Consider the following 27,892-nt stretch of genomic DNA (forward strand, 5'->3'; position numbering starts at 1 on the left):
TACCTTGCCCCCGCCTTGTTGCTGTGTTTACTTCACATGAGTTGTCTGCACATGCCCGTTTATTTCTGTGTATTTCTGTGGCAGTGTGCCTCCAATGGAGCCGGCGTACATACTGCACCGTTTTCATTGGAGCTGTTTCCTCTCCGTCTGCCACATTTATCCTAATCGCTTATGAAAATTTACCACGTTAGTCCACGTTGGTCCACGTGTGGACGCGGCCTAATTTAACTGTTTGATGTTTTCATGGGACCCAAACGCAGTCAGACGAGAACGGGACAGTTTCAATGATGAAAATAAAGAACTTATTTAAGGCACCAAGAGAACCGTGCAGGGACCCAACGTGAGTGTATAAGTGAAATATATAAATAAATTTGATATATAAATTTTTTTTGACCAATCTGTTTAATCTGATTGATTCTGATTTTGTAAAGTGCCTTGAGATGACATGTTTCATGAATTGGTGCTATATAAGTAAAATTGAATTGAATGGCGTACCGCGAGCGAGCTATTTTTAGAAACGTAACGTCACGATGACGTCACATCACGTGGTACGCAGTAGGGCAAGCTTGCATAGTCCGCCGCTGTTTTGCTGTAAAAGAGACGTGCGTTAGCCTAGGTTTTACTCGGTAAACGACTGCTTTTTCCAAATCTAAGACCATGGTTTTTAAACATTGTTGCTATGGAACGTGCAACAGCGACTCGAGGTACGCTGATCGGCCGCATATGAAGGATGTTTTCTTCAAGACTGCCAAGGAGAAATGTGCGCTGGTACACCGGGGCGGTCGGCCTACACAACAGTTCAACCCGGAAAAAGTTACCAAATTCACCTACATATGTAACAAGCATTTTGTTGGAGGAAAGGGCCCAACCGAAGAACATCCTGACCCAATTCCAGCGACATCAAGTAGTGAACAGGTAAGAGTATTTTGGTGGCCGATAATGAAGCGCCTGCTACCATGATAGCATATAGGCTGTCATGGTAGAAGGCGCTAACATGATACCCTGCTACCAGGATAGCTTACTCAAAAACATTTCAAATAAGACAAACATTAAACATATACCCATTCCTGGACGGTGATTACAAACAAAAAAAAACGGCCGACGACGCCATGACCGCCGAGCGGGGAAAAAAAAAACAAAGCTTACCGTTCGATCAACTCGGCCCGTTTTCCGATCTTTTTAAACCCTCGAACCTCAAGCCATCGTTTGAGCTGAAGGTTGGTGTGTTCTTCGACAGTTCGACCAGTAATCCGTGCGCCTGGGACATCGTCTTGGGAAAGTTTAACGGCTGCAAAGTCGGTCATATCGCTGTTTCTGTTGTGCGTGTAATAGCTGGTTGCTACGGGCGTTCTCTACCTGTATGCCCTACCTAAGCGGCAAAAGGGGCGTTGCTCTTGAGACGGTGACGTCACGTGCGCGGTACGACATTGTATTGAATTGAGAGTCCAGCGCTGAACAACCAAACTCAATTTGCCAGAGAGCATAAAGATTGGACTCTGGTCTGATGAGTCCAGATTTACCCTGTTCCCTCAGAGTAAGAAGAGGTGCAGGTGAAGTGATTTACCCATCATGCCTAGCGCCTGCTGTACCAGCCGGTGGGGGCGGTGCTATGATCTGAGGTTGCTGCAGCTGGTCAGGTCTGCTTCAGCGACAGTATTTTCTCAAAGAATGAGGTCAGCTGACTGACCCGAATACACTGAATGACCAGGTTATTCAATCCATGGATGATCTTCTTCCATATTCCAAGATGACATTGCCAGGATTCATTGGTCTGGAATTTTGAAAGAGTGGTTCACGGAGCATGAAAAAAATTAGAATGTGACCATTTTTTAGTTATTTTTTGGTAGCCATTTTTAATTTTTTTGGCCTGGCAGTGTATTTGTGTAAGCATGACTTCAGTTCAGTGAAACTTTATGCGCCTCTACTTGCGCGCTGCCGCCTCATAACGAGCTGTGTCACTCGCCTTGTGTAAAACATAACAATCAGCTGAGTTTGATTGTTATATTATAACAATAAGCGGTTAATCACACTAAATCATGAATTTAATGTGATTATCTGCTTTTTTGGAAAGCTGAGTTTAATTTAATTTGCCACACCCTCACCTAATTATTGCCTTGCATGTTGAATCGGGAAATCAGTTAACCAGAACCCATCTCAGAACATGAAGTAGGCTAAAAGATCCCAAAAAGTAACACGTCATGACCTGATGTAAAGAAAGTTGAGATTTTACGTTTTTTTTATATGCAGATATTCCGTTTTAGTCCAACATAGACAGAACACAGCAGATGGCTGTCACCTGTAGAAACCAGTACCACCAGTACTGATCAGAAAATCCTGCACCCTCTTCAGGGTTCTGGGTTTGTGTTGAGTGAAAAAGCAACCAAAGCCCCCCCCCAAAAAAGAAGACCTTCAGAAACTTTTAAACAGCACCGTATATAAGGAGAATGGCATTTATGTTGAATCGAACGTACCATTAATTTACTGCAGCGACACCGCCTTCAGTAAATCCAGCTGACTTGGCTATGACTCTCATGACAGCACATTATTTGTGATTGGTGGCTCTGACTCCAGGCTTCGTCTCTGCAAGCTCTCAAACTTACCCAGCCCCCACCCCACCCCCCAAAAAGAGTAAAAAAATAAAATAAAAAAAGGAGAAAAAGCTGAATGATGCCAACAGAGCGTGGATTCAAAAGGAACCGCTGCGGGTTCTGTTGCAGCACAAATTTCAGGTCGAACTTCAGGGTCTTGTTTGACAATAAAGGTCCAATAGAAAGCTTTTTTTAACTGGTGTGAGAGGAAGAGGGTTGAGAGGATTAAACTCTCCGATTAATCCAATCGCCGCTTATCAGCCTTTCAGTTAGCATAATCTCAAAGCCTAATTGAAAACTTTTAATTGGTTGAAAGGTAAAAGCAAAGAGGGCAAAAAAGTCTGAGCTTTGGATGAGAAAGCAAACAGGGGAAGAAGGACTGGGTTCTTTTTTCCTTTCGCCCTCAGCAGTAGTGGCTATTAGTGCTGAGAGACAACATGTTGAGAAGAAAAGCGTCTCTCCCAGGAAGGACCTCAGGGATGCGAACGGTTGCTCTTGTAAACGGCCTCCACTTTCAAAGCACGCTTTTAACCTCAGTGCTTCCATAAAGTGCTTTTACAGACTTTCCTTTCGTCTGTCGGAGTAAAAGCCGACTCTGTTTGTTTCTTTTTGCAGGATTGTAAAAGTTTTATGACAGAGGTCGTTGACGGATGAGTGAAGTGGGATGATTTTAACTCGGTAACAATCACACCTCAGACCTCTCTCCAGGCCATTATCAGTGCAGAAGTCAGACTAATTTCTCTTTAATGATTTATCAGGTTAGATTGGCCACATGAGTTTTTGTTTTAATGCTTTATTTCCACTGAAACAATAAACAGTTTACCCGGACCCACATATTAGACGTCGGTTGTCGGTTTTTCTGTTGTGAAGTTTGTATACAAATATCAGGACAGTTGGTAGCTGATATGTCACACTGATTATTACATTTTTGATTTCCTCAGTCTGTGTTTTTTTTTGGTAGGAGTAGAGGGTACTATAGCTAAATGTTGGCAAGATATGTCTTCTCTCTTTCACCTCTATAGATCTGGTAAACCACCCAATTCTGTCTTAATGATTTGGTCAGTGACCTTTATGCCAGTGGCCCACTGGAGACCACATTGGTTCCTGCTGACGGGTTTTACTTTAAAGGATATCTTATCATACTCCGATTAAAAAGAGCTCCTTTAATTTTCTTTTTAGTCGGGTATTTTGGACGACTCAAAGAATAATCCACATCACTTAAAAGTAGAAATACACATTTTACTTAAACAACGATCCAGGAGCATCTTCCAAGAAATGAGAGACGTGTTTGAGGGGAAAAGATAAAGTCAGGAAAATTTGCATCAATCTAATGTTTTACAACTAAAACTTTAGTTCCGGTAGTCTACTTGTTCATCACATCATCAGAAAGCAAAACTCATATATAGATTAATTACACTTAAAATTAAATATTTGAAGCCTTCATTCTTTGTGATTCAGATTATTTTGTTTTACAGACACTGAATTACCAAATTCAGGTCTTTGAAAATTAGAAAATGAATAAAATGAAAAAGCAGAAATGTCAGGCATGTACATAATTTATTCATTTCTGTTCATTCAGTACTTGGTTTGGGCTTTTTTTGCATGAATTACTGCATCAGTGCAGCGTGGCATGGAGCCAATCAGCATCTGGTTCTGCTGTTCAGGAAGCTCAGATTGCTTTGATTGCCTTAGGGTCATCTCCATTGTTGGTTCTGGTGTCTTTAGTCTTCCTCTTGACAGTACTCTATAGATTCTGTCTGGGGTTGTGGTCAGGCCAGTTTACTGACCGATCAAGCACAGTAACCACTACTGTGATTGGACCAACTTTTAGTAACTTTGGCAGTGTGGGCCAGTACCAAGTCCTGCTGGAAAATGAAATCAGCATCGCTTGTTGCTGCTTGTCAGCAGAAGTAAGCATGAAGTGCTTTAAAATGTCCTATTAGATGCCTGCTTTGAGTGGATTTCTGAAAACTCAGTGGACCAGAACCAGATGATGACATGGCACCTCAGATCATTCCTGACTGTGGAAACTTCCTTCTGGACTTCAAGCAACGTGGATTCTGTACGTCTCTAGTCTTCCTCCAGACTCTAGGACCTAGATTTCCAAATGAAATGCAAACTTTACTTTCGTCTGAAAAGAGGACCACTGAGGAACATTTTCTATGAAGATACAGCTTGATGTGCTGACGCCCGCCTCAGTCCAATTCTGTGAAGTTCACTCAAGTTCATTTTTTAATTGAATGCTTGTCAATCGCCTCAAGGTCACAGTTATCCCTGCTATTGGCCCATCTCTTCCTACCACATCTTTTCTTTCCACTCGACTTCCCATGAGTATTCAATTAAATTCACCTTTATTCATATAGCACCAATTCACAGCACAAAAGCTCTTTCCAAAGTCAGACTCCATCAGATCCTCCAGGTTGGTGAGAAAGTTTCCTCTCTAAGGAAACCCAGCAGGTTGCATCAAGTCTCTCCAAGCAGCATTCACTCCTCCTGAAAGAGCGTAGAGCCACAGTGGACAGTCGTCTGCATTGTTGATGGCTTTGCAGCAATCCCTCATACTGAGCATGCATGAAGCGACAGTGGAGAGGAAAACTCCCCTTTAACAGGGAGGAGAACCTCCAGCAGAACCAGAACCAGGCTCAGAGTGAACGCTCATCTGCCTCCACCCACTGGGGCTTAGAGAAGACAGAGCAGAGACACAGAAAGCTCAGAAGCTCACATTGACCCAGGAGTACTTTCTATGGTAGAGAAGACAGAGCAGAGACACAGAAAGCTCAGAAGCTCACATTGACCCAGGAGTACTTTCTATGTTAGATGGTAATAGAGGATGATCTGCCTCCCCTGATGATGTCACAGCTAACAGAACGCCAGACCAGGTGTACCTTCTATGAAGAGAAAAATGACAGAGAACAAAAAGTTAAAAGATAAAATGACAACAAATGTTGACAAAGCAGTCTGTGAACAACCAGCTTTTTTTCTTGTCTTTTTTTTGCAAAAGACCTTCTATTGTTTATCCTCTTTTAACAAATGTGTATTTGGAGAATCTACATAACTACAAGAAAAATTATTTTAAAATTAAATTACTGAAATAAATTAATTTGTTGATATTCAAATATACTAAGATGCAGATGGATTTTCATGAAAAGAAGGGTTTTCAGCCTCTGATATAAAACAGTTTCTCTGTCTCTCTGTGTCTGCAGGTTTCCGCAGATGCTTCCCCTCTCATACAGAGCGATGCCCAGACGTTCACTATCGGAGTTCTACCTCAGATCCCAGGATTTCCACAGCTGGCACCAGACTGCGACCTCCAGATCACAGTGAGCAAAAGCAAAGACAAACACACTTAGATATCACTGACCACTGAGGTTTTTTTTAAAAATCCTGATAAAAACAGTTGTCACTCATAACAATCGTTTCGATTTCTCACTATGGGATATGCCCCTTGCCGTATTCCTCAGAAGCTTGTATCTCAATACACCAATCCTGATTGGCTGGTGATTGCGACGCCTCCATCATCAATCCAATAAATAGCTTGCGCTACAACGTAGCGTTATTCAACCTCTTCTCCCTTCGAGGCATATCTCTTAATGCAGTGTAGTTTAACTGTCCATTGATTGGAAAGTTTTAAGCTAACTCTTTGTTCCATCCTGGATCAGCTTCCTATTATGTGCAGCAGTGATGGAAAGGTTGGTAGTTGAGGTCAGGCAGGCGTACCTATTGATTGTGATGTTTCCAGATTGACGCGAGTAAGGAAAGGAGGATCGAAGCTCAGTAGAGGCAAGAGAGATTCTGGGTGAATGGAAGACGGGTGGATAAGGAAAGCTGAAAGGAGCAGAGGAGGACGAGTTGGAAAGACAAGTGTAGATACTTGAGAAAAGGATGTCAAATATTGAGAAGGTTATGAGGTTTATCCTCTGTGGTGCTTTAATCAAATAACAGGGTTTCAGATTCAAGCAATAATTATCTAAAAGCTCCAATTTTATCTCAAACGTTAAGCAAACTTTGGATCATAAGACTTTAGGAGGAGAATGAGCTCTATAATAGCTGATAACATTATCCAGCTCAATCAGTGTTCAAACAAAAAATTATGTTTGATGAAAGTCGGAATTTAATACAACAAGCATAAATTGGGTGCACAAGACTTTCTCTAATCCATCCAGGGTTAAACCTCTACATACACCATTACCATTGGTTGGCAGCAATCCCTCTTACTGAGCACACATGCAGCGACAGGGGAGAGGAAAACTCCCATTTGACAGTAAAAAACTGCCAGCAGAACAAGAACCAGGCCCAGTTACCATCTGCAATGATCGTCTGGGGGTTTGATAAGACAGAGCACGCAAAGAACAACCACAGTAGCACTGATCCAGGAATACTTTCTATATAAAAGATAAATAAGAGGGTTAATGGCTGTTGTAGCTCCTTTAGTGGCTTCATCCGGGAGAGAAACACAACTAAGCAAATAAGCTGTGAGACCGTTTTTAAGTCTAAAGGATGAAAAATGGCAAGGAGCACATGCAGTTAGTGACAGCGAAAGCTCATCCAATTGGTTTGACCAGGAGAGAGACAGGGTTAAAAACAAAAGTCTGAGTCAAGTGTATCATACGTCGAAAGAGAAGGTGAAGTTATTGACAGCAACAGATCCTCCAGGATGTTGTCACAGCTAAACCGAACTCCAGGCCAGATGTTGTTACTATAAAGAGGAAAAAAAGAGGATGAACAAAACAAATAGTAACAAAAATGGAGAGTAGTAGGAAAATGTAGCAGAGTGAGAGAAATAGAGCATTAATACATTAAGAACCTCTTGGAACCACCAGTAGTAAATGATGGAGCTTGATTATTAAGTGTTTTATTTGTGAAAAGGAGTGATTTAAGTACTACATAATAAAAGATTTAGATAAATGTATGAATATAATTGAGCGTATATGAAAATGTTTCTATTAAAATGGGTACAAAAATACTAATCCACTCACAAAGAGTCTGTTTTAAAAAATTGTTTTGCCTCATTAAGGCAAGAAATTCCTTATTATTGTAACTTTTGCTTGTCATTACCATGGTGTGGAGACTTTAGTCTGCACCAAGTTATATAGGGATATAGGTCCTAAAACCCTAAAACACGACTTTATAGAGAGGTTCATGTCTTGGACATGGTGACACTGGTGGGATCTGAGTCTGTCGTGTTGGTTTCATATGTAGCTGCTGGATTTTCTGTGTTCCCGTCTTAATCGATTAATTTGTGTCTGTTTCTTGAGGCTCTGGAGGATCAGGTGACAGAAATAACACCTTCAGCTCTCTCCTTCATCGACTCTGGGACTCCCAGTGAGAAGCTCATCTATAACATCACCAAACCACTCCTGCCAGGACAAGGTGAGCCACACACACACACAAGTTTGATTTCTACCCATAGTAGGACTTTTGTGCCTAATGCCTATTTACCGTAATTCCAGGGGTAGATAGAGTTGACATATTTTACTCAAGTAAAAGTAAAAAGTACCTAACCAAGAAATTACTCAAGTATTCAGTAGGAAGGCCACTAAAGTACTGAGTAATTAATCATGACAACTGATTTAATAATTAAAAGTGCTGTTATCAGACAGACAAAAATATAAAGGTATGTTTAAATTCTGGTATTTTAAATTAAAAAACATACCAAAAAAAATAAAAATGACAAAATAACAAATTCAGACAGGGGAAACACTTTTCTGAATATTTTTCAGCATAATAATATATGATTGAACTTGACTTTGTAAAGTGCCTTGAGATGACATGTTTCATGATTTGGCGCTATATAAATAAAATTGAATTGAATTTAATTGAATTATACCAATGAAACGAACAATTTACAGCAGTTGATGTATATACAGAAATTTAGAAAAGTGAAAAATATTTCCAATAACAATACCGTTCATTGTATGTTCAATTCAAATGATTTCAGCAGACTGAAAATAACATTAAAACAACAAAGCTTGTGTGCAAACAAGATCGGTCTCACTTAAACATAAACTGTAGGCGTGTCTCTGGTGCACTTTTTGTAAAAACAAGTCTGTTCATTATTCAATGATCTTACAATGATCTTAATGATACTACTACGACTACTCCTAAAAGTACATTTTGTTCAAAAGGTTACTCAAGTAAATGTAACTCAGTGAATGTAACTAGTTACTACCCACCTCTGCCTAACTCTAATAATTACGGGTAACAGGCCTACATATTAGAAATGTAGATGTGTAGAAATGTAATGCGGACCATACCTCTAAAAACAGGGGTCTATTGAATCAGGACCGAACTTTGGTCCCCATAAGGCCCATTGGTCTTCTGAAGGTGAGTTAAAATACCAAGGAGGTCCTAAATTAACAACAAAAACAAGTATGCACACACACACACACACACACACAAGTCTGGAGAACTGTTAATAAACATGTAAAATTAGTAGAAGATGATTTTTGATTTCCTTATAAGGAAAAGTATATTTGCATAATTGACTTAATGACCTTCTTCCACTGGAGCAGGATTCTGAAGCATCCCAACCACCCAAACGCCTTCATTTAGAAGCTAGTTTAACTGTTGCTAAATTTTAATGCACCACTCAGACCTAAACAGGGTCATTTCAGTGTCTGTCAGTCTGCTGCATAACTTGCCACTCGGTCTAATAAAACGGAGAAATGCTTTACAACAGCTCACTTTCAGAGACTAATGGACGGCTCAATTAGCGCCGAGTCATGCTGAGGAGAGGAGGGAGGTTAGATTCAGAAACATTTTTCTAAGAGAAAACCGGTGCTCTTTATTCTAGTGTTTTTATATCAGAAGAGAGGTTTAAGTCAGACATTAGCTTTGTTAAGGGGCCAGAGGATTTTTTTTTAGGGAATCAACTCATTTTATCTGCAGCACCAGCTCCATACACCAGTCAGATTCAAGGTTCTGGCTGCCAGTCTGGAAAAGTCTTAAAGTGGACTTCAGTTTGTCCAGTTTTGGAGAAACATTAAATAAAAATCAAAATTTATATTGGAAAAATATTTAACGTAATATCCTTTGTTCATCTACCACTCCATCACTTTGGTTTATCTTGGTTTTAATCCATCCTCAAGTACCGTCCGGCGCTGCATAAAAATAATCTTTAAGATTTTGAAATTTCATAACTTTTCGTTTCTTTCTGTCGCGTGCAATCCTTTGTTGGAGGCTTTTTATTAACACACCATTTAAACTTGAGTTAACGTTTAACAGCTTGTAACGGGAAGGGAATTAAAATTTAATCATTTTAATAAGAATGCTGATTTTTACTAACCTGACGCCGCCAGATAGATTTGCTCCGCATATCCATCTGGAAACCTTCCGTTGAAGTAATTTTGGGAAGGGGCGAAAATACTGGTTAGCTGATTGGCCTATGTTGGTGATAGACGGGCCAAATAAACCAATCAGATCAACGAAGCATATGACGTACTCGTCAACATGCTTCGTCGTCACTCTGTTACGAGCGACGACGAAAACACAACCACAAGCCAAGCTACTCTTGCTGCTGCAGGTAAAGGCTCGTTAGCTCAGCAAAGAAATACTCTGTAATTCCGATAAAACTTGCTCGATAGCCACGCTAACGCTAGTTTCATCGGCTGAAGGCGCCATGTTCTTTAGACTGAACTGACGCGCTTCTCGTTGCGTCACACCTCAACCCGCCTCAAAGCCAACGCTGATTGGACGTTCGTTTGGTGAACGGCTCCAAATTTTCTTTAACGGAGAGTAGCCAGACTGATCTGCGAGTGAAACCTTGAAACCTCGCGAGATCAGGATGGTCTCACGAGGCTACATTTTTACTATTTTAATTCTGAAACTGACAATGTTACAACAAGGAAGTCCATCTCTGGAGGTGTGTTTCAATCTGCATTTTTTAAATATCACACAGCTGTTAGACCAGAGCTATGTATGATTTTTTTTTGATATTTTGGAGTCCCACTTAGAAGAAGAATTTCATTTCTGCCAGATATTTGCTATGACAGAGAAGTAAAGTTTTTCGTCCCCTGTGGTTCTTTCAGGAGTCATCGAGCATCGAGACAAACCGCACAAGGCAGTGAAACGCTTCACCCAGGCTGACGTCAACGCCGGAAAGATCATCTACAGGCCGCCGCCGGCTCCATCACACCTCCAGGAGCTCCACCAGTACTCCTTTACTGGTGCGACTTTACTCTGTCATTAAGTATACTTTAGTGAAAATATCTCTTATAAACTCATCTGAGAGACTTTTAGAAAGAAGCACAGGAGGTGAGCTTTGTTTCAGAAGCAGTCTGTAGGCGGTTTGGACAGTTCAGATGTTTGTTTTTTTAAGACACCTTGGTTCTAAAGGAAAATCCATAATCCAGCATCAAAGCTGCCAGAGTTAAATGTTTCCTAATCCGGGTTTTTGGAGCTTTGCAGCAGAAACACGTCCTCTTTGCCTTTTCACTGCTTTTAAGCGTCCTTGCTTATTTTTTAAAGTTATTTGTTTAGTGTGACAGCCCCTGAATGTGAAGTTGTGAAGTGTTTTATTTTACTTTTATCACCTTCCAGCTGTAACGGTTTCCTTTCTTTAAACCCCGACAGGCCTGCCAGAGTCGCTCAGTGTTTATTTCACAGGTAAATATTCTTCATCCACCTACAACCTGGAAAGAGGACAAGTTGAAGGAGGCACATTGTCTCCCCTCTGTCCTTGTTTCTTCTCCTTCTTCACAAACCAAACACTTTTCCTTTCACTTCTCATCACCTACTCCCACTGTGTTTGTTCTCTGTATTCTTCTTTACCTCCGCTTAATTGTTTGGATTTTTCTCATCAAGATCTCCATTAATCTTTAATTTTCTCTCCAGCTCTTCATAAATGACTTGTCTTTCATTTTTCTTCTGTCCAGGCTTTCCTTGAATATCCTTAGTTTCAGCATCTTTCTTCTTTAGTATCTAATCCATTCATCTGCTCATCCATCCATCCATTCGTCCATCTCTGCATGCGTTCATCCCTTTAATCATAGGTCTGTTCATTCGGCCTTCCATCCATCTTTTCATCCATCCATCCAGGTTGGATCTCAGGAATAATAAGCCCATGATGGTATCACTGACATCCCTAGACACTCTCCGCCTGGAAGCCCGTCTGTGTGTTAATCTGTTAATCAGGGTTTTGCTTTATTTTGGGTCTTTTCTCTTGTAGCCAGCAGACAAGGCTTTAGTTACTTATTTAGACCCTGGATCTTTCAGCGAATATTCAATTATAGGGTATAAAATCACGAATCATTTTGCCTCATTCAACCGTTTTACATGAAAATAACTGCTTTAGTTTCAATAATTGTGTAGATTGTACCCGTATGCAGACATGCACTATTTTGCCAAAAGTATTTGCTCCCCTGCCTTGACCCGCATATGTACTTCAGTGACATCCCATAATTAATCTATAGCAGGGGTGTCAGACTAATTTCTATATTGGGCCACTTTGGCATCATGAAGTCATTAAAAGGGCCGGTTGCTCCTGTAAAGATGATACTTTTGATTTCAGAATTTCATTTCAGTTCACATAGAAATATAAAACAAATGCACAGTAACATAAAAGTAGCACCTTAGGCCCAGTTTATACAGTTTATCTGCAAAATAAAAGTTGATATTGGGTTTAGTTACACTTTAAACTCATCATTCTGCATCACTTTTTTTCTCTTTTTGGACATTTCTGGCTTGTCTTTGTGTTGTGGGAAAACTGACATCTAGTGGCAGGATGATGTTACTACACAGTTAAAAAAATCAACACTCGCTACAGGAGGCCCAGTTTTAGCCACTTTATACACTTTAAAAGGATATATGCCTCTACTTTATGACATGATATGCCTTTTTTGGCTCTTGAGGGCCGGATAAAATGCCTTGACGGGCCGGATTCGGCCCACGGGCCTTAAGTTTGTTCTATAGGATCCAGTATGACTTCGATCCACCCTTTGTAGCTATAACAGCTTCAGCTTCTCTGGCAAGGTCCACAAGGTTCTTATTTTAGGGGTAAAAATACTAATTCTATTGGGAAATAATCTTATTTAGCTGCTCAAATCAAAGAAAAACAGACTAATTTCAAGAAAGTTTACATTTAGTTCCCATTTTGCAGTTTAAGAACACATATACTACAATCTTAAAAGAACACTTTCTGTCTGAGGCTCACATCCTGCCGACTGACCATGAAAGAAGTTCCTGATTTAAATTTAAATTTAAGAAAATTATACAAGGATAAAAAAGGCAATTAGTCAAATTGACCTCTTTGTTGTTTTGTTGTTAAACAAACTTACCAGTGGAGTCGATAATTGGACTGCACACTTTATCGCAAATATCAGCGTGTGCATTTCTCAAAAGACTTTTTGCAGCGTAATAATTGTTGGCTAATATATTTCAAGTGTTGCATTTTACATGCTAATATAATATTCAGCCAGCTGGCAGCAGATGCTCGCAATGGACACACAGGGCATTGCTCCAAGTGCTAAAGGTCACAGTGATGGAAGCACAGATGAAAAAGAAAGGAAAGAATAAAATAAGGTTGAATCTCTGATAAGATATCTGTTTCACAATTATTATCAACACAGCAGAATTTCTGATGTCGTTAGCCAGTTCACCCTCTCATGCTCCAGATTCAGCTCAGAACATGTTTAGGGGGGGTTGGGCTCTTCCTCTCTTTTTTAACAGATTCATGGGACGTCTGCCCACCGTCCCCAACTAATGCACACTGGTGCAGACTATGTCCAACTCTGCATTGCTGGTGCAATTGGACAAAATATCAAATTAGTCCTCTAACGTTTCAAGGATGGATCGCTTGATCATAAAAATCTCGATAAAATGTAACTTGAAATGTTCAGTAAAATAATAATAATAATAATAATAATAATAATAATAACCAGTTGGCCGCTTTAATATTTCAGTTTTAATTCATGGTGTCCAGCACTGTATTAAATGTTAGCATGCACATACTAAAATAGGTGATTTCTTTCAGTTTCTAAACATTTACAGTGTAAAACATGCAGGTTTGTAGTTATAGTTGGGTTTAACCCAGTGGTTCTCAAATTTCAACCCCCCCCCACCCCCCACTCCCAATAAAATAGGTAAAAAATGCAACTTTTATTGTTTTAATGCACTAATGCTGTCGTTCTGAAGATTACCTAGAATCCCTTTTAAAATGTACACCATATATATGGGTTAATTTATTACATATAACTATGGTTTCTAACAACTAGAATGTTTCAACAATGGTACACTTTTTTAACCATATAATATTACAACAATATAAATTGCTTTTAGCCCGACTTTTAACTAGCTATGAACCTCACATGGCAAAAATAATATCAGTTTAACTTCAGTTACATTAAGTTTTGTTCTTTTTTTAGGAGAGTATTAATAGTATTCATCATAGTACTGACTGTAGTATTTTCTGGAAGAAAAAATGTGAGGCTCCGCTACTTGAGAAGCACTAATCTAATGTGCTGGGATCATGTTTTATTTCATTATATAAAAGATCCTCTGCAAACGATCTCACTGCGTCTGTTTTTGCAGATCTTTGTTCGTTTTGTTGAGTTTCTCTGCATCCGTTCGTGTTTTTTGTGCCTCAGTGTCGGACGGCGAACACACCACTCCTGAGCTGGACTTTGTGATCCTGCTGCTGTCGAACCACCAGCAGCCGCCGGTGTTTCAGGTCCTGGACCCGCTGCTGGAAGTCAGCATGGGGGGACGAGCCACCCTCGGTGAGAGGAAATGTGCCGAAACGCGTCAGTAGTGGACATCGTGAGGCGTCTATCAGCAGAGCCTCTCCAATCAGGATGATTTCTCCCTGCAGAAACATCCCACTGAGCTTTCTTTGGTGGTGTATTATGTGTTTTTTTTATTTCTTTTGCCGTGTTCCTGCAGGAGGCCAGCAGCTGGCGGTGAGCGACGCCGACACGGCTCCAGATGACCTGGAGTTTGAGCTGGTGGACGCTCCGGTCCACGGAGAGCTGCTGAGGACTGACGACAACATGCGCATGAGTAACGGTAACCAGAACGATCACAAGCTTAGAGAGAGAAGGATATAAGTCCGGCCTGTTTTCAAATTCACTGCCACTACATCTAATTTATTTCCAACATAAGAGCGTCCTAAACGATAACGAGACGGCTGCAACGGGAAAGCATATCCAGTTATACCGGCCTGCAGAGTTCTCCCTATGCACTGCAAAAACAGAACTAAAAATAAGTAAAATGTTCTTAAAATTTGTGTATTTTTCCCTGATTTGAGCAGGTAAATAAGATAATCTGCCAATAGAATAAGATTTTTGCACTTAAAATAGGAACAACTCATCTCCATCATTTTATTTCAAGTATGCAATACTTTGGATTGCTCCACCACATAAAAGCCCAACAAATGTGAGAAGTTTTACATTTTTCATTAAAATGTTTAACCTTTTCAGACCTGGCTTTACCCTGCAGAAAGGGAACTAAAAGCAAAATTTTCTTGGAATTAGAATATGTTTGCTTTATTTGAGCAGCGTTACCAGCTGAATGAGTATTTTTACCCCTAAAATAAGATAATTAGATATCCTGCACTTCAAATAAGATGACGGAGATGAATTGTTCTTATTTTAAGTGCAAAAATCCCTCACCAGGAAGGAGATTAATTAATGATACTGTATTATACTAACTATTGTATAGACTCAGATAATCTTATTTACCTGCTCAAATCTAGGACAAAAACACAAATTTTAAGAACATTTTACTTATTTTTAGATCTGTTTTTGCAGTGTGATAAACAACACTTTGTCCATTTGCTGGGGAGATATCGCTGTAAAGTGGGATTAAAGCAGATTACCTCCGTTCAGATCCGAATCTGTTAAAAAATGATATAGATAGCTAGAACATATATTCAGCCTGCTGGATATTGTTTTTGGTTTTGACCAAAATGTGGATTTTGGCTCTGAAGATCCGTCTCTGTGTTGCTGTTGCCGTATGAAATGTGCAATTAATCCTGGTGAAAAACCCAAACTCAGTTCTTTGAAAGTGACCCACAGGTTTTTGTCTTTTTTTTTGTTTTTTTTATGACGTCCTGCGCTCTAACGTTGTTTTGAAGATAAACACACTCACAGCATCAGGGATCCTGCACCGTAGTTAACAACGGGAATTAGGTGCTTTTTTTAAACATTATTCCTCCTCTGCGTTTCAACAACTCCTGCTGGGGCGTTTGTTGCTGAAAAGCCGAAGCTCATCTATAAAAGCACCGACATGCCTCACCGCAAAGAGGTAACTAAAAGTAAGTAAAATTTTCTTGAAATGACTGTATTGGTCCTTGATTTGAGCAGGTAAATAAGATTATCTGCCAATGAAAAAAGAGTATTTTGACCCCTAAAATAAGACGATTAGATATACTGCACATAAAATAAGATGATGGAGATTGGTTGTTCCTATTTTAAATGCAAAAATCTTATTCCATTGCCAGATCATTTAAAGTTGCCTCCTCAAATCAAGGACAAATACACTAATTTCAAGAATATTTTAATTGCATTCAGTTCCCTTTTTGCAGTACTACTAAACAGCCAGCTACCATATAGATGTTGTGGTTATTATTCTACTCACTGTGCACGTTTCTCACAGTTCCAGCTGTTCTAAACTCTTTTAACTGAATGGCATGTTCTCTTGTCTTTCCCTTTGTGAAGAGGGTCCGGTAGAAATGGGTCTGAGTGACGTGTCCTAGTTAAAGCTCCAGGGCAACAGGAAGTGGCGGATTAATTAGTTACGGTTCCTAAACACACTGACCTTAAAGAATTCAAGTTAAACTTTTATATGCAAGATTTATATATAGCTTTTACACTGCATAAAGGGGAACTACAAGTAAGTAAAATGTTTTTAAAATTAGTGTATTTTCCTTGATTTGAGCAGCTAAATAAGACTATTTGCCAATGGAACAACTCATCTCCATCATCTCATTTCCAGTGCAGGATATTTAATTATATTATTGTAGGGGTAAAAATACTCATTCCATTGGTAAATAGTCTTATTTAGCTGCTCAAATCAAGGGGGACAAAATTAATTTCCAAGTAAATTTTTCTTACTTTAAGTTCCCTTTTTGGAGTGTAATATATGAGATTTTATTGAAAATACAATTTCGGTACCCGCAAAATGAACAAATTCAAAATAAAGGTTTGATTTGTCTTAATGTTTTCCAGGAGATGATGCAGCTGCATTAAAAGATTTCTTTCTTAAGGGATTTTACACGTTTACCTGGCAGGTGAATACGAGGCTGTTGTGTGTGAACAGCAACGTCAGTACCTGTTATGTTGGATTTTTGCTGAGTCGGTTTTGCAGGCAGTGAGCCCATTGGTGTCAGATATGATTTAAATGTTTACCCCTCTGCCATCTGCTTGACCATGAAACACGTCGTCGTTCACATTTATTCCCAGAGTGGATTTTAAAAAAAAGCCACAAACTCACCCAGAGCTCGTCCTTCCCCCCCCCCTCAGGCGACACGTTCACCTTCAGCGACGTCACCCGCAAACTTCTGCTCTACCGGCACGCCGGCCTCTCCACCCAGGATGACGCCATGTCCTTCTCGGTCAGCGACGGCATCTCCATGGCGAGCACCGTGGTGCAGGTGACGGTGCTGGGCGAGGCGGGCGAGGCGCCGCGGCGAGACCCGGCCGCCACGCTGTCGCTGGAAGTGGGAGAGAAAAGCAGCACGGTCATCAGACGCTCACACCTGGCCTACACCGTGAGTGAGAAGGGATGCATGCTGGGTAAACGCTTTTAGAAACGGATGATGGCGGAGTTAACAACCTCGGATCTGAACCCTGGAAAAAATAAATAAAGAAATCACTCGGTTTCTGTCTTTGCTGTAGCAGCAAATAGAGTCTATACAATAGTTAGTATAATACAGTATCATTCATTAATTTCCTTCTTGGTGAGTGATTTTTGCACTTACAATAAGAACAATTCATCTCCGTCATCTTATTTGAAGTGCAGGATATCGAATTATCTTATTTTAGGGGTAAAAATACTCATTCAGCTGGCAATGCTGCTCAAATAACGCAAACATATTCTAATTCCAAGAAAATTTTACTTTTAGTTCCCTTTCTGCAGTATAAAGCCAGGTCTGAAAAGGTTAAACATTTTAATGAAAAATGTAAAACTTCTCACATTTGTTGGGCTTTTATTTGGTGGAGCAATCCAAAGTATTGCATAACTTTGATAAGCAAATAAAAATCTGAAAAGTGTGGTGTGTGTGTGTGTGCACAGTCATATTCAATAAACCAGCGTTATGCATTTCTAGCTTTCAAAAAGACAACATTTAGGTTTAGGTATTAAACATACTTTTCAGTGAGCTCCCGTTTCTGTGGAAAACGTTGCTTTTTATTGGACTGGTGCAATATTCTAATTTTAAATGCTGTGGTTTTATTTTTATTAGCTGGAGGTGGAAAACAGTTATAATAAACATAAATAAAGGCTTTAAAACAGTATCAGTCTGTGGTGATCTATATAATGTAGGGCTGGATGATATAGAAAAAAAAACATATCGATAAAATAGAAATCATATTTATCAATATCGATAATTATTTTAAAAAATTGCCATTTTATGCTGTTGCGTAGCAATCTATTTTTAGATAAAGAACACACAAACACTGAATTCAAAGCCTTTATTCAACCAATTTTTTACTAAAACTAAGTTTTTAAAAAAGAAAAACACGTGCTCTCTGAACTCTTTGAAGGGGGCGGAGCTTGGTGACGCAGCGTTCCTGGTTCTGCGTTGTGATTGGCTGGGAGGATGTAATGAATATTATCATACATGATTGGCTAGAATGCTAAAGGAAGGAAAAATTTTCTTCTATTGAACTTTTTGTTGACCCTTTTTGTTCCATTGAGCCACACGTCTCTCGATCGATATATATTGTCATTGAATTATCGTCCAGCCCCGATATAATGTGTTTACCTTAGTAAATTGAGTTACTTAAATAAATACATTTTTCAAAAAATATTCAAATTTGTTGAATATGACTGTATTTACAGCCTCAAACTCAGTCAGAGTAGATGAAGAATGTCCTGAAGAACCTCGATTTTATCCACTTATGTTGCCGTTCACTCATCCATTTATTCTAGCCAAAAGATGGCGGCAGTAAAAGCTTGTTTTGACTGCTGAATAATTATTTAGCTCTAAAACTTGACAAGGCGACTGCTCTCATCCAAACCTTTCTGTTGTCCTGCTGGAAGGGGAACCTCCACCCCAGTCTCAGGTCTTCTGCAGCATCAGCACATTTTCTTCCAAGATTGTCCTGGATTTAGCTCCGTCCATCTTCCCACACTGCAAAAAGGAAACTAAAAGTAGGTAAAATCCTCTTGAAAATATTGTATTTTTCATTAATTTGAGCTGATAAATCAGACTATTTTCCAATAGAATAAGATTTTTGCACTTAAAATAAGAACAATTCATCTCCATCATCTTATTTCAAAGGCAGGATGTCTAATTATCTTATCTTAGGGGTAGAAATTCTCATTCCATTTGCAAATAGTCTTATTTAGCTGCTCAAATCACGGAAAAATATACAAATTTAAAGAATATTTTACTTACTTTTAGTTCCCTTTTTGCAGTGCATCAGCGCTGACCCATTTCCCACACTGCAAAAACATATAAAAATAAGTAACATGTTCTTATAGTTAATGTATTTATCCTTGATTTGAGCAGGTAAATAAGATTATCTGCCAATGGAATGAGTATTTTGACCCCTAAAATAAGATAATTTGATGAGTTGTTCCTATTTTAGGTGCAAAGATCTTATTCAATTGGCAAATGATCTTATTTACCTGCTCAAATCAAGGACAAATGCATTAATTTTAAGAACATTTTACTTATTTCTAGTTCCGTTTTTGCAGTGCTGTCCCTGCTGAAGATGTTAAAAACCCTGGAATGTGTCCTCCCTCTTCACAGTTCTGCTCTCTGTTGGTCTACTGCATTAAATCACGCTGAAACACACTGAAGAAACTTAACGGGTGGTATGTGTTTTTCTTCTGTAACAGGACAACGCGTCCCCTGACGATCAGATCCACATCCAGCTGGTGTCTGTGCCGATGTACGGCCTCCTGACCCGGACCCTTTCCCAGCAGGAGCCCCAGGAGCTGCGGGAGTATTCGTCCTTCACCCAGGAGGACGTCAACCTGCACAGGATCAGGTAAGACAGGCATGGATTTACTGGTTTATTTAGCCGTCAGTGCATTGATAAAAATTTGGGAAACCACTGATGCCTTTCGACGTTTTGAATCCACTTTTCCCAAAAGTGCTCCTCTGAGCTTCGGAGTTAATAGTTTCCAGACGGTGGAGCACATCTCATCGGGACTTCTGCTCCTTCTGATGGTTCAGAAGGAACTCCAGATGCCCGTAAAAGCAGACGAAGCATGAGAGGAAGACTCATTTTTTTTAATGAAGCCATTATCCAAAACAAAAAGCTCTCCGCCTAAAGTCAAAAGACTTTCCGGGGATAATTATGATCCATCCTCTCGCCACATTAAGGACTTCCAGGACCGGAGAGGCGCTGCTAAAGACGCTGCTTACTAAGAAGAGACGAGCTGTTTATTTTGGTTTGTGGTGATAAAATGGCGTTGAGGGTTCTTGCAGACCTGATTAGCTCCTCTGGTTGCAGCTCGACTCCGACGGGATAATTTTTCCTTCCACTTCAACCAGCAGTGGAAGAGGTAGAGGAAGTGAAGAGCCTTTAAACACCTTCGTTTCAATCCAACGAGTCTTCTTGAGCTGCAGGCAAACAAATCGTGTTTGTTTGGACTCTTTAAGTCAAACATTCAGGAGCTGAAACCGTGGTGAGAACTTTGAACTTTTCAGTTCAGTTTTTAGCAGCTGGAGCCTTTCAGGGAGGCTAAAGCAGGAGATTATAGCAAAAAAAAAAAAAAAAATGCTTTTCCTGCTCTAATAAGAGTTGAGAAGACAAATATGACAATTTGTGTCAAGACATGACAGAAGATGCTGATTCTTAACGCGGCTGTTCTCAGAAACAAAGCTGTTGCTGCTGATAATTTAAGAGCTGCATCATACTGTTATCACAATACAGCTGAATATTGTGAACAAGGGAAAAATGTATTACAAATGGTAACCTTATCAGCTAATAAAGTCAAAACACCTGCAGATGTTTCCTGAGCCTCTAAAGCAACGGCCTCACTGCAAAAAGGTAACCAAAAGTAAGTAAAAAGCAGTTAGTCTTACTTAACTGCTCAAAACAAGGTAAAATACACTAATTTCAAGAAAATGTTACTTACTTTTAGTTCTTTTTTGCAGTGCTGCAACCTTTACAGTCTAAAGAGCCACTTTAATTAAACTTGTTTAGAGCCGCAAATGTTGCCTGGCCTTTTGAAAAAGACAAGTTATAATTTTTGATAAAGGTCTACTGTAGGAAATATGTTGTTATAGTTAAAGAAAAGTCCTTTTAAGTCTATTTTGAGGTTTAAAAAAAAGTGAATGGATGGGATGTTGATATTTATGGATAATGATGTAAAAAAAATCATAATTTCCAACATTTTGAAAAAATATTGATTTTTAAAATTAAATATTACCGGCACTTTTAGCATCATTCTGTTGTGAAAACTAAAAGCAATTAGTCCAAGACAAAACTGCTAAAACCTGCATTTATTGTTATTATTACATTTAAATACCATAATAAAAATATTATTTGTAGCAAAAGTTATTAAGAGCCACAGGCTACAGAGCCCTGGTCCAAAGGGTCTCAGTCTCAGGCGAAACAACCAGAGGCGACTCTGACAGCCTCCACAAGGAGGGGAAGCCACAAAAAGGAGCTGGTTGTCCTCACAGGGATGTATCCAAACATATTCACAGAAAGTTGAGTGGAAGGAAGAAATGTGGTAGGCAGAGCTGCACCAACGTCAGGGATAATCGGTGCCTTGAAAAGATTGCCGAACATTAACAATGAGTTTAAGGGCGCTTCACAAAGGATGGACTGAGTCCAGATTTATCCATCCATCCTAGGCATGGAGCTAGACTGAAACAAAGAGGTTCTGGATACAAAGCATCTGAAATGCATTTCGTCCATAAGGATTGTGATTGACCTATAGCGACAAGGCGACGATTTTTAGTAAAATCTTTAGTTAGAGCTCAGAGTAGAGCTGCTGCTCCTCTGCAGCAACAAAAAGAGTAATTTTAGGCCGTCAAAAAATCTGATCAGGATGTTTTCTTTGTGGAAATGTCCCAGTGAGAATGTGACTAAATCCCTCCTGGCATTTCAATTCAATTCAATTCAATTTTATTTATATAGCGCCAAATCATGAAACATGTCATCTCAAGGCACTTTACAAAATCAAGTTCAATCATATTATACAGATTGGGTCAGATTATACAGATTGGTCAAAAATGTCCTAAATAAGGAAACCTTTAAAGCAATGTTCCTGTTGTTCTGAATTAGGATTAGCTTCTTATGCCGCAGCTAATCCGTGGTCGTGCTTTGAACTTTTCAAAAGTTAACCAGGAGAGATAACCTGTTACTCCGTCTGCAGGTACGTCACTTCATTGGACACGGGAAGTCAGCCGGTGACGGACGTCTTCCATTTTGTCGTTCATGACGGAGACAGCAACCGCCTTGACAACCAGATGTGCACGATCACCATCACCTCCGTGCCCAGACAGCCGCTGGTGGTCACCGTGCGAGGCGGCATCAAGGTAATCGCTCTGACTTCCTGTTTCAGGTCAAAGCGGTTCTTCTTTTTAAATCTTTTTTTCCATGGCTGCATGAAGACTGCAGGAGCAAAAGCTCTCATTTCCAAACCCTAAAACATCTGTTCAGCTTCGGTGAGGTGACATCCAGAGAGCTGTTCCAGCTGTGAGATGATCAGCTGAGGAATTATCCATCCTTCAACCTCTTTTCAACTAACGCTTCTTCTTTCATCTTCCACTTTCTTCAGGTTTGGAGCAAACGCTGCAAAACATGTTCGGGTTTGAAGGATCTGCACAGCACTTTTAAAAATGCTGAATTTCACACAGCATTTTTATGAAAAGAAAAGAAAAGAATACACATCGATTTTAGCTTCCTGCCGAATATAGTTCAAAACAATTTAGAGCTTTTGCTGTAAAAAAGGTGAACTTGTGAAGAAAATAAGTGATTTTGTGTGCAAGCATCTTTGAAAATACACAAAATTAGCCTGTTCACTCAGAATAAACGCTGGTGGTGTTTTCCAGGGTTTGAATTTGTGGCTCCTTCGCTTGAACAATGTAATCTTTCTTAGGATTTGTCAATTTTTCTAGCCGTTCACTGGCTCCCACTCATCTGCGATCAGGCGAGGGGTGCAAAGCAAGGCGGATTTACTCCAATGCCACTGTTCACACTCAGAACAATCCAAAAGGGATTTGCAGGACATCAAAGGAAAGACTGAAAGGAAATAGCAGAGCATGAAAGATGCTAAAATACAGATATTAAAGGTTTGAGAGAAATAAGTGTATTTTTCAACAGCTATTATTCAGATTGTTTGATGAGCAGCTTTAGCAAACTAACATTTTTTAGTCCTGATTTAGAGGAGCCAACAGTTTCTGCGCACCTTGAGTTTTCAGGTGGTCTGGTCCAGGAGGGAAACCCAGACATGTGGAAAAATCTAAGGTCAGCTGGGATTTATAGTCCGTCCATCAAGTTCTGGGTCTGCTTTGGGCTTTTCCCGCCCCCAACCCCTGTTGGAAACCCTCCAAAGGGAGACGCCAAGGCAAAGTCCTGATGCTTTAACCAACAAAACCCGAGGAACTGTATAATAATTTAAAAAAATCTCTGGGTTTCTACATTTGCGACTTTTATTTTACTGATCTAAGGCTACGTTTACCCTGCAGGTCTTGATGCTCAATTTCGATTTGGTCATTTATGCTTCTGATTCTGTCTGAGCGGTTCAAGACCACAAAGCGGTGCACTAATGGCGGACTTAACTGTCACTAGAAATGCTCAGTAAAGCTTAAAAACATATACTGGCATCTCAGTTTAACACTAAGACTAAGAACGTAGAAAACATGGATCCGGTTCTGAAGTCGCATTTCCCTGCTGTGTGAATGCGGCCTGAGTTAAATCGGAACTCAGAATCAGAGGTTCATCAAGAAATAGAAAGATACGGAGGAAAACGTCTGGATACATTCTGTTTATTCATGACTTGCAACTTTATCCCCCGTTTTAACAGTATTTAAAGTAACCATAATGTGCTGGATGTAACACATAACGCCAATGAACTGATCTCCAGGTCCAGGAAGGCGGCCGGGTGCTGCTGTCCTCCAATCACATCACAGTGTCTTACGTGGAGACGCCCTCGACGGACCTGCAGGTTTGGCTGGTCAGCCCTCCCAAATACGGCTTCATCGAAAACACAAACCGAGGTGGGTTTACGCCCATCCATCCATCCATCCATCCATCCATCCATCCATCCATCCATCCATCCATCCATCCATCATCCCTCTGTTCCATCCATCCATCATCCCTCTGTTCCATCCATCCATCCATCATCCCTCTTTTCCATCCATCCATCCATCCATCCATCATCCCTCTGTTCCATCCATCAATCCATCCATCCATCATCCCTCTGTTTCATCCATCCATCCATCCATCCATCCATCCATCCATCCATCCATCCATCCATCTGTTCCATCCATCCATCCATCCATCCCTCTGTTCCATCCATCCATCCCTCTGTTCCATCCATCCATCCATCCATCCCTCTGTTCCATCCATCTATCAATCCCTCTGTTCCATCCATCCATCCATCCCTGCCTCTGTTCCATCCATCCATCCATCCATCCCTCTGTTCCATCCATCCATCCATCCCTCTGTTCCATCCATCCATCCATCCATCCCTCTGTTCCATCCATCCATCCATCATCCCTCTGTTCATCCATCCATCATCCCTCTGTTCCATCCATCCATCATCCCTCTGTTCCATCCATCCATCCATCCATCCATCCATCCATCATCCCTCTGTTCCATCCATCCATCATCCCTCTGTTCCATCCATCCATCCATCCATCCATCCATCCATCATCCCTCTGTTCCATCCATCCATCATCCCTCTGTTCCATCCATCCATCCATCCATCCATCCATCATCCCTCTGTTCCATCCATCCATCCATCCATCCATACATCATCCCTCTGTTCCATCCATCCATGCATACATCCATCCATCCATCCATCCATCCATCCATCCATCCATCCATCCATCCATCCATCCATCCATCCATCATCCCTCTGTTCCATCCATCCATCATCCCTCTGTTCCATCCATCCATGCATACATCCTATCTTTACCCATTTATTCCCATTCATCCATCCAACATGACGGAGGGAGTTTGTCCTGGAATTGGCGGGTTGTCGGTTCTATCCCCCGCTCCGACCATCTCACTTGGGCAAGACACTTCACCCGCACCACCAGCTGGCAGAGGTCAGAGGCAGCCTCTGTCAGTCCTCCCCAGGGCAGCTGTGGCTGCTAACGTAGCTCACCACCATCAGGGTGTGAATGGCTGACTGTGGTGTGAAGGGCTTTGAGGCCGTTGGACCAGTTAAAGCCGTACAATCACAATCCCTCCACCAATCACTCTGACAGCTGTGTCTCTGTTTCCTCGTCCTGCAGGCGGCTCAGTTGGCGGCTCACGCGTCGTAACTCCAGCCGCACCTTTCTCCGTGGAGGACCTCGTCTCTGATCACATCTTCTACGTCCAGGACAGCCAGCTCCAAAAAACGGCCAGCCAGGATGTCTTCAGCTTCTACATCAGTGACGGATACAGCCAGACTGAAGCGTTCACCGTGGAGATCAACATCCAGGTAGGAAGAGATGTCAGTAATATCCGAGCAGTAGTCGACATATTAGCTTCTTATTCTACTTTTTTTGGTGCGATAATTTGTATTTGGTTCTAAAAACATGAGTAATCATCTTGGAGCATCACTTTCATGTGAGAAAGTAACTTTCTCACATGAACGTGATGCTCCAAGATGATTTAAAAGGTATAAACTTGTGCAAAAGTATTAAACCAGTGGCCATTTCTTTATATTTTCCTTTTAAGCAGTACAGATTTATTCAGTAAGGTGTTTTTGAACAACAGTTTTCTAAAAGCTCCTCCAAATTTGTTGTTTTTTGCTTTGGCATATTGTGCCTAAAAATAAAACTACATTCACCAGATAAACAGAATCTGGTGGTTTTGCCTCTCAAAGGGAGCAAAAAGTCACAGAAAAACTGTCACACCACCTTAGAGCTGCTTCATCTTTCAGCTGAACGTCTACGACAGGAAGGAAAGTTTTCAGCTCGTTTAGTCTAAAATCCTATTCTCTATCCCTCAAACTTTTCTTTAGGGATTCAGAAATGTTCTGTGTGTTTCCTGTGTAAAAAAAAAACATCCTAAAGATGTTTATGTAAAGCTACTAGTATAAAAATGTTGCTAAGTTTTTATTTATTTCTTCAACCTTCATTTTTACAGGCTGCCTGTATTTATACCCTGTTATGAACGGTAATAATCTCTGATTCATAGAAACATCCCAGTCATCTAACAGAGGCAGGAAGGTCATTAAGACAAGATGTTTGATTTTCTACTTTTATTTTATAGTAATCCTTGCATGATTACTGGAGTTATTTTAAAAAAGTTATGTATTTCTTTCAATGATTCGGTGATGGTTAAACAAAAATGATTTCAAACCACATCCAGTAAATACCCCGTTAATAGCATTTATATATTTTCATTTCAACCATATTTTAGAGTTAAACTGCAGAAATCTCTTTTTAAAACTCTGCAAAATGCTCATTGATTTTTTTTTATACTGCGTTATTAATCAGCCTTGGTGATGAAGCCGCAGCAAAACCTCCTCATTCATGCTGGATTGAGGCGCTTGAAGAAAAAAGCAGCGCAGATTTTTCAAATGATCTTGAAGCTACTTTTAAACTATTTTAAACTCTTTCAAAGTTGTTTTAATAAAGTCTGGGCATAGAAGTTCTCATAGATATGTCTACAAACTTGCCCAGCTTGAGATTTTAGAAGTTATATTGATGCTTCATCCATCTCACAAACTTAAAAAAAATATGGCTGCTGTCATTCTGCTCTTTCTTTCTTCAATATAAACATAATCAGCTTCCCAGTCAGCCAATTAATCCTGTTTTAGGCCTCCAGCTTAATTGGTGAGGCTGTCAGTGAGCCACACACAAGGTGCCCTCCCCTGTTTAAATATCAGGGTTCTGCACTGTACAAATATCCGAAAATATTTTAAAGCTTTTTGCAAGAACAACAACAATAAAAAAAAAAAATCTAACAAATAAAGTTAGGCTGAAAGCTGTCAAATGGGAAAAGGTGCAAAAACCTGCTGGTTGCATCGTTATGCAGAGCCTCATTTTAACCGCCTCCAGTTTCTGGACCAAACATCAGATGCAGTGATTCTGATTAACCCAAGATAAGGTTCTGCTCCTTCCTTCCTTTTTTACCCTCCTTCCTTCCCTCCTTCCTTCCTTCCTTCCTTCCTTCCTTCCTTCCTTCCTTCCTACCGTTCTTTCTTTCCTACGTTCCTTACTATCTACCTTCCTTCTTTCCTACCTTTCTTTCCTCCTCCTTCGCTCCTTCCTATCTTCCTTCCTTCAGTCCTTCCTACATTTCTTTCCTTCTTTCTTACCTTCCTTTCTTTCTTCCTTCCTTCCTTTCTTTCCTACGTTCCTCCCTTGTTTCTTTCCTTACTACCTTTCTTTCTTTCCTCCTTCCTTCTTTCCTACTTCCTTCCCTTTCTCCCTTTCTCCTTTCCTACTTTCCTTGCTTCCTAACTTTCTCCTTACTACTATTCTTCCTTGTTTCCCACCTTCCTTCCTTTCTTCCTTCCTTCCCTTCTGTCTTCCTACCTTCCTTCTTTCCTACCTTCCTACCTTCCTTCCTTCCGTTCTTTCTTTCCTTCGTTCCTTCCTATCTTCCTACCTTTGTTTCCTTCTTTCTTACCTTCCTTTCTTCCTTCCTTCTCTCCTTTCTTTCTCTCTTTCCTACATTCCTCCCTTGTTTCTTTCCTTACTACCTTTCTTTCTTTCCTCCTTCCTTCTTTCCTACTTCCTTCCTATCTCCCTTTCTCCTTTCCTACTTTCCTTGCTTCCTAACTTTCTCCTTACTACTATTCTTCCTTGTTTCCCTTCTGTCTTCCTACCATCCTTCTTTCCTACCTTCCTACCTTCCTACCTTCCTTCCTTCCGTTCTTTCTTTCCTTCGTTCCTTCCTATCTTCCTACCTTTGTTTCCTTCTTCCTTACCTTCCTTTCTTCCTTCCTTCTCTCCTTTCTTTCTCTCTTTCCTACATTCCTTCCTTGTTTCTTTCCTTACTACCTTTCTTTCT

At 40.3% G+C, this 27,892-nt stretch overlaps 1 protein-coding gene across 1 annotated transcript in view; it reads left to right on the plus strand.

Moving 5' to 3' along the window:
- The window catches only part of fras1 (Fraser extracellular matrix complex subunit 1), a gene marked incomplete in the record, with an annotated part of 388,110 nt that overhangs the window by 289,154 nt on the left and 71,064 nt on the right, over window positions 1–27,892 (plus strand). Inside the window, 11 exon segments of the mRNA XM_036144334.1 lie at window positions 5,792–5,908; window positions 7,844–7,958; window positions 10,616–10,753; window positions 11,160–11,192; window positions 14,171–14,302; window positions 14,466–14,588; window positions 17,045–17,292; window positions 19,590–19,741; window positions 22,086–22,248; window positions 23,799–23,931; window positions 25,177–25,367. Coding sequence (XP_036000227.1) covers window positions 5,792–5,908; window positions 7,844–7,958; window positions 10,616–10,753; window positions 11,160–11,192; window positions 14,171–14,302; window positions 14,466–14,588; window positions 17,045–17,292; window positions 19,590–19,741; window positions 22,086–22,248; window positions 23,799–23,931; window positions 25,177–25,367 — 1,545 coding nt within the window.

The sequence above is a fragment of the Fundulus heteroclitus genome, chromosome 12 (genome assembly GCF_011125445.2).
Source record: "Fundulus heteroclitus isolate FHET01 chromosome 12, MU-UCD_Fhet_4.1, whole genome shotgun sequence".
Classification (NCBI taxonomy): Eukaryota; Metazoa; Chordata; class Actinopteri; order Cyprinodontiformes; family Fundulidae; genus Fundulus; species Fundulus heteroclitus.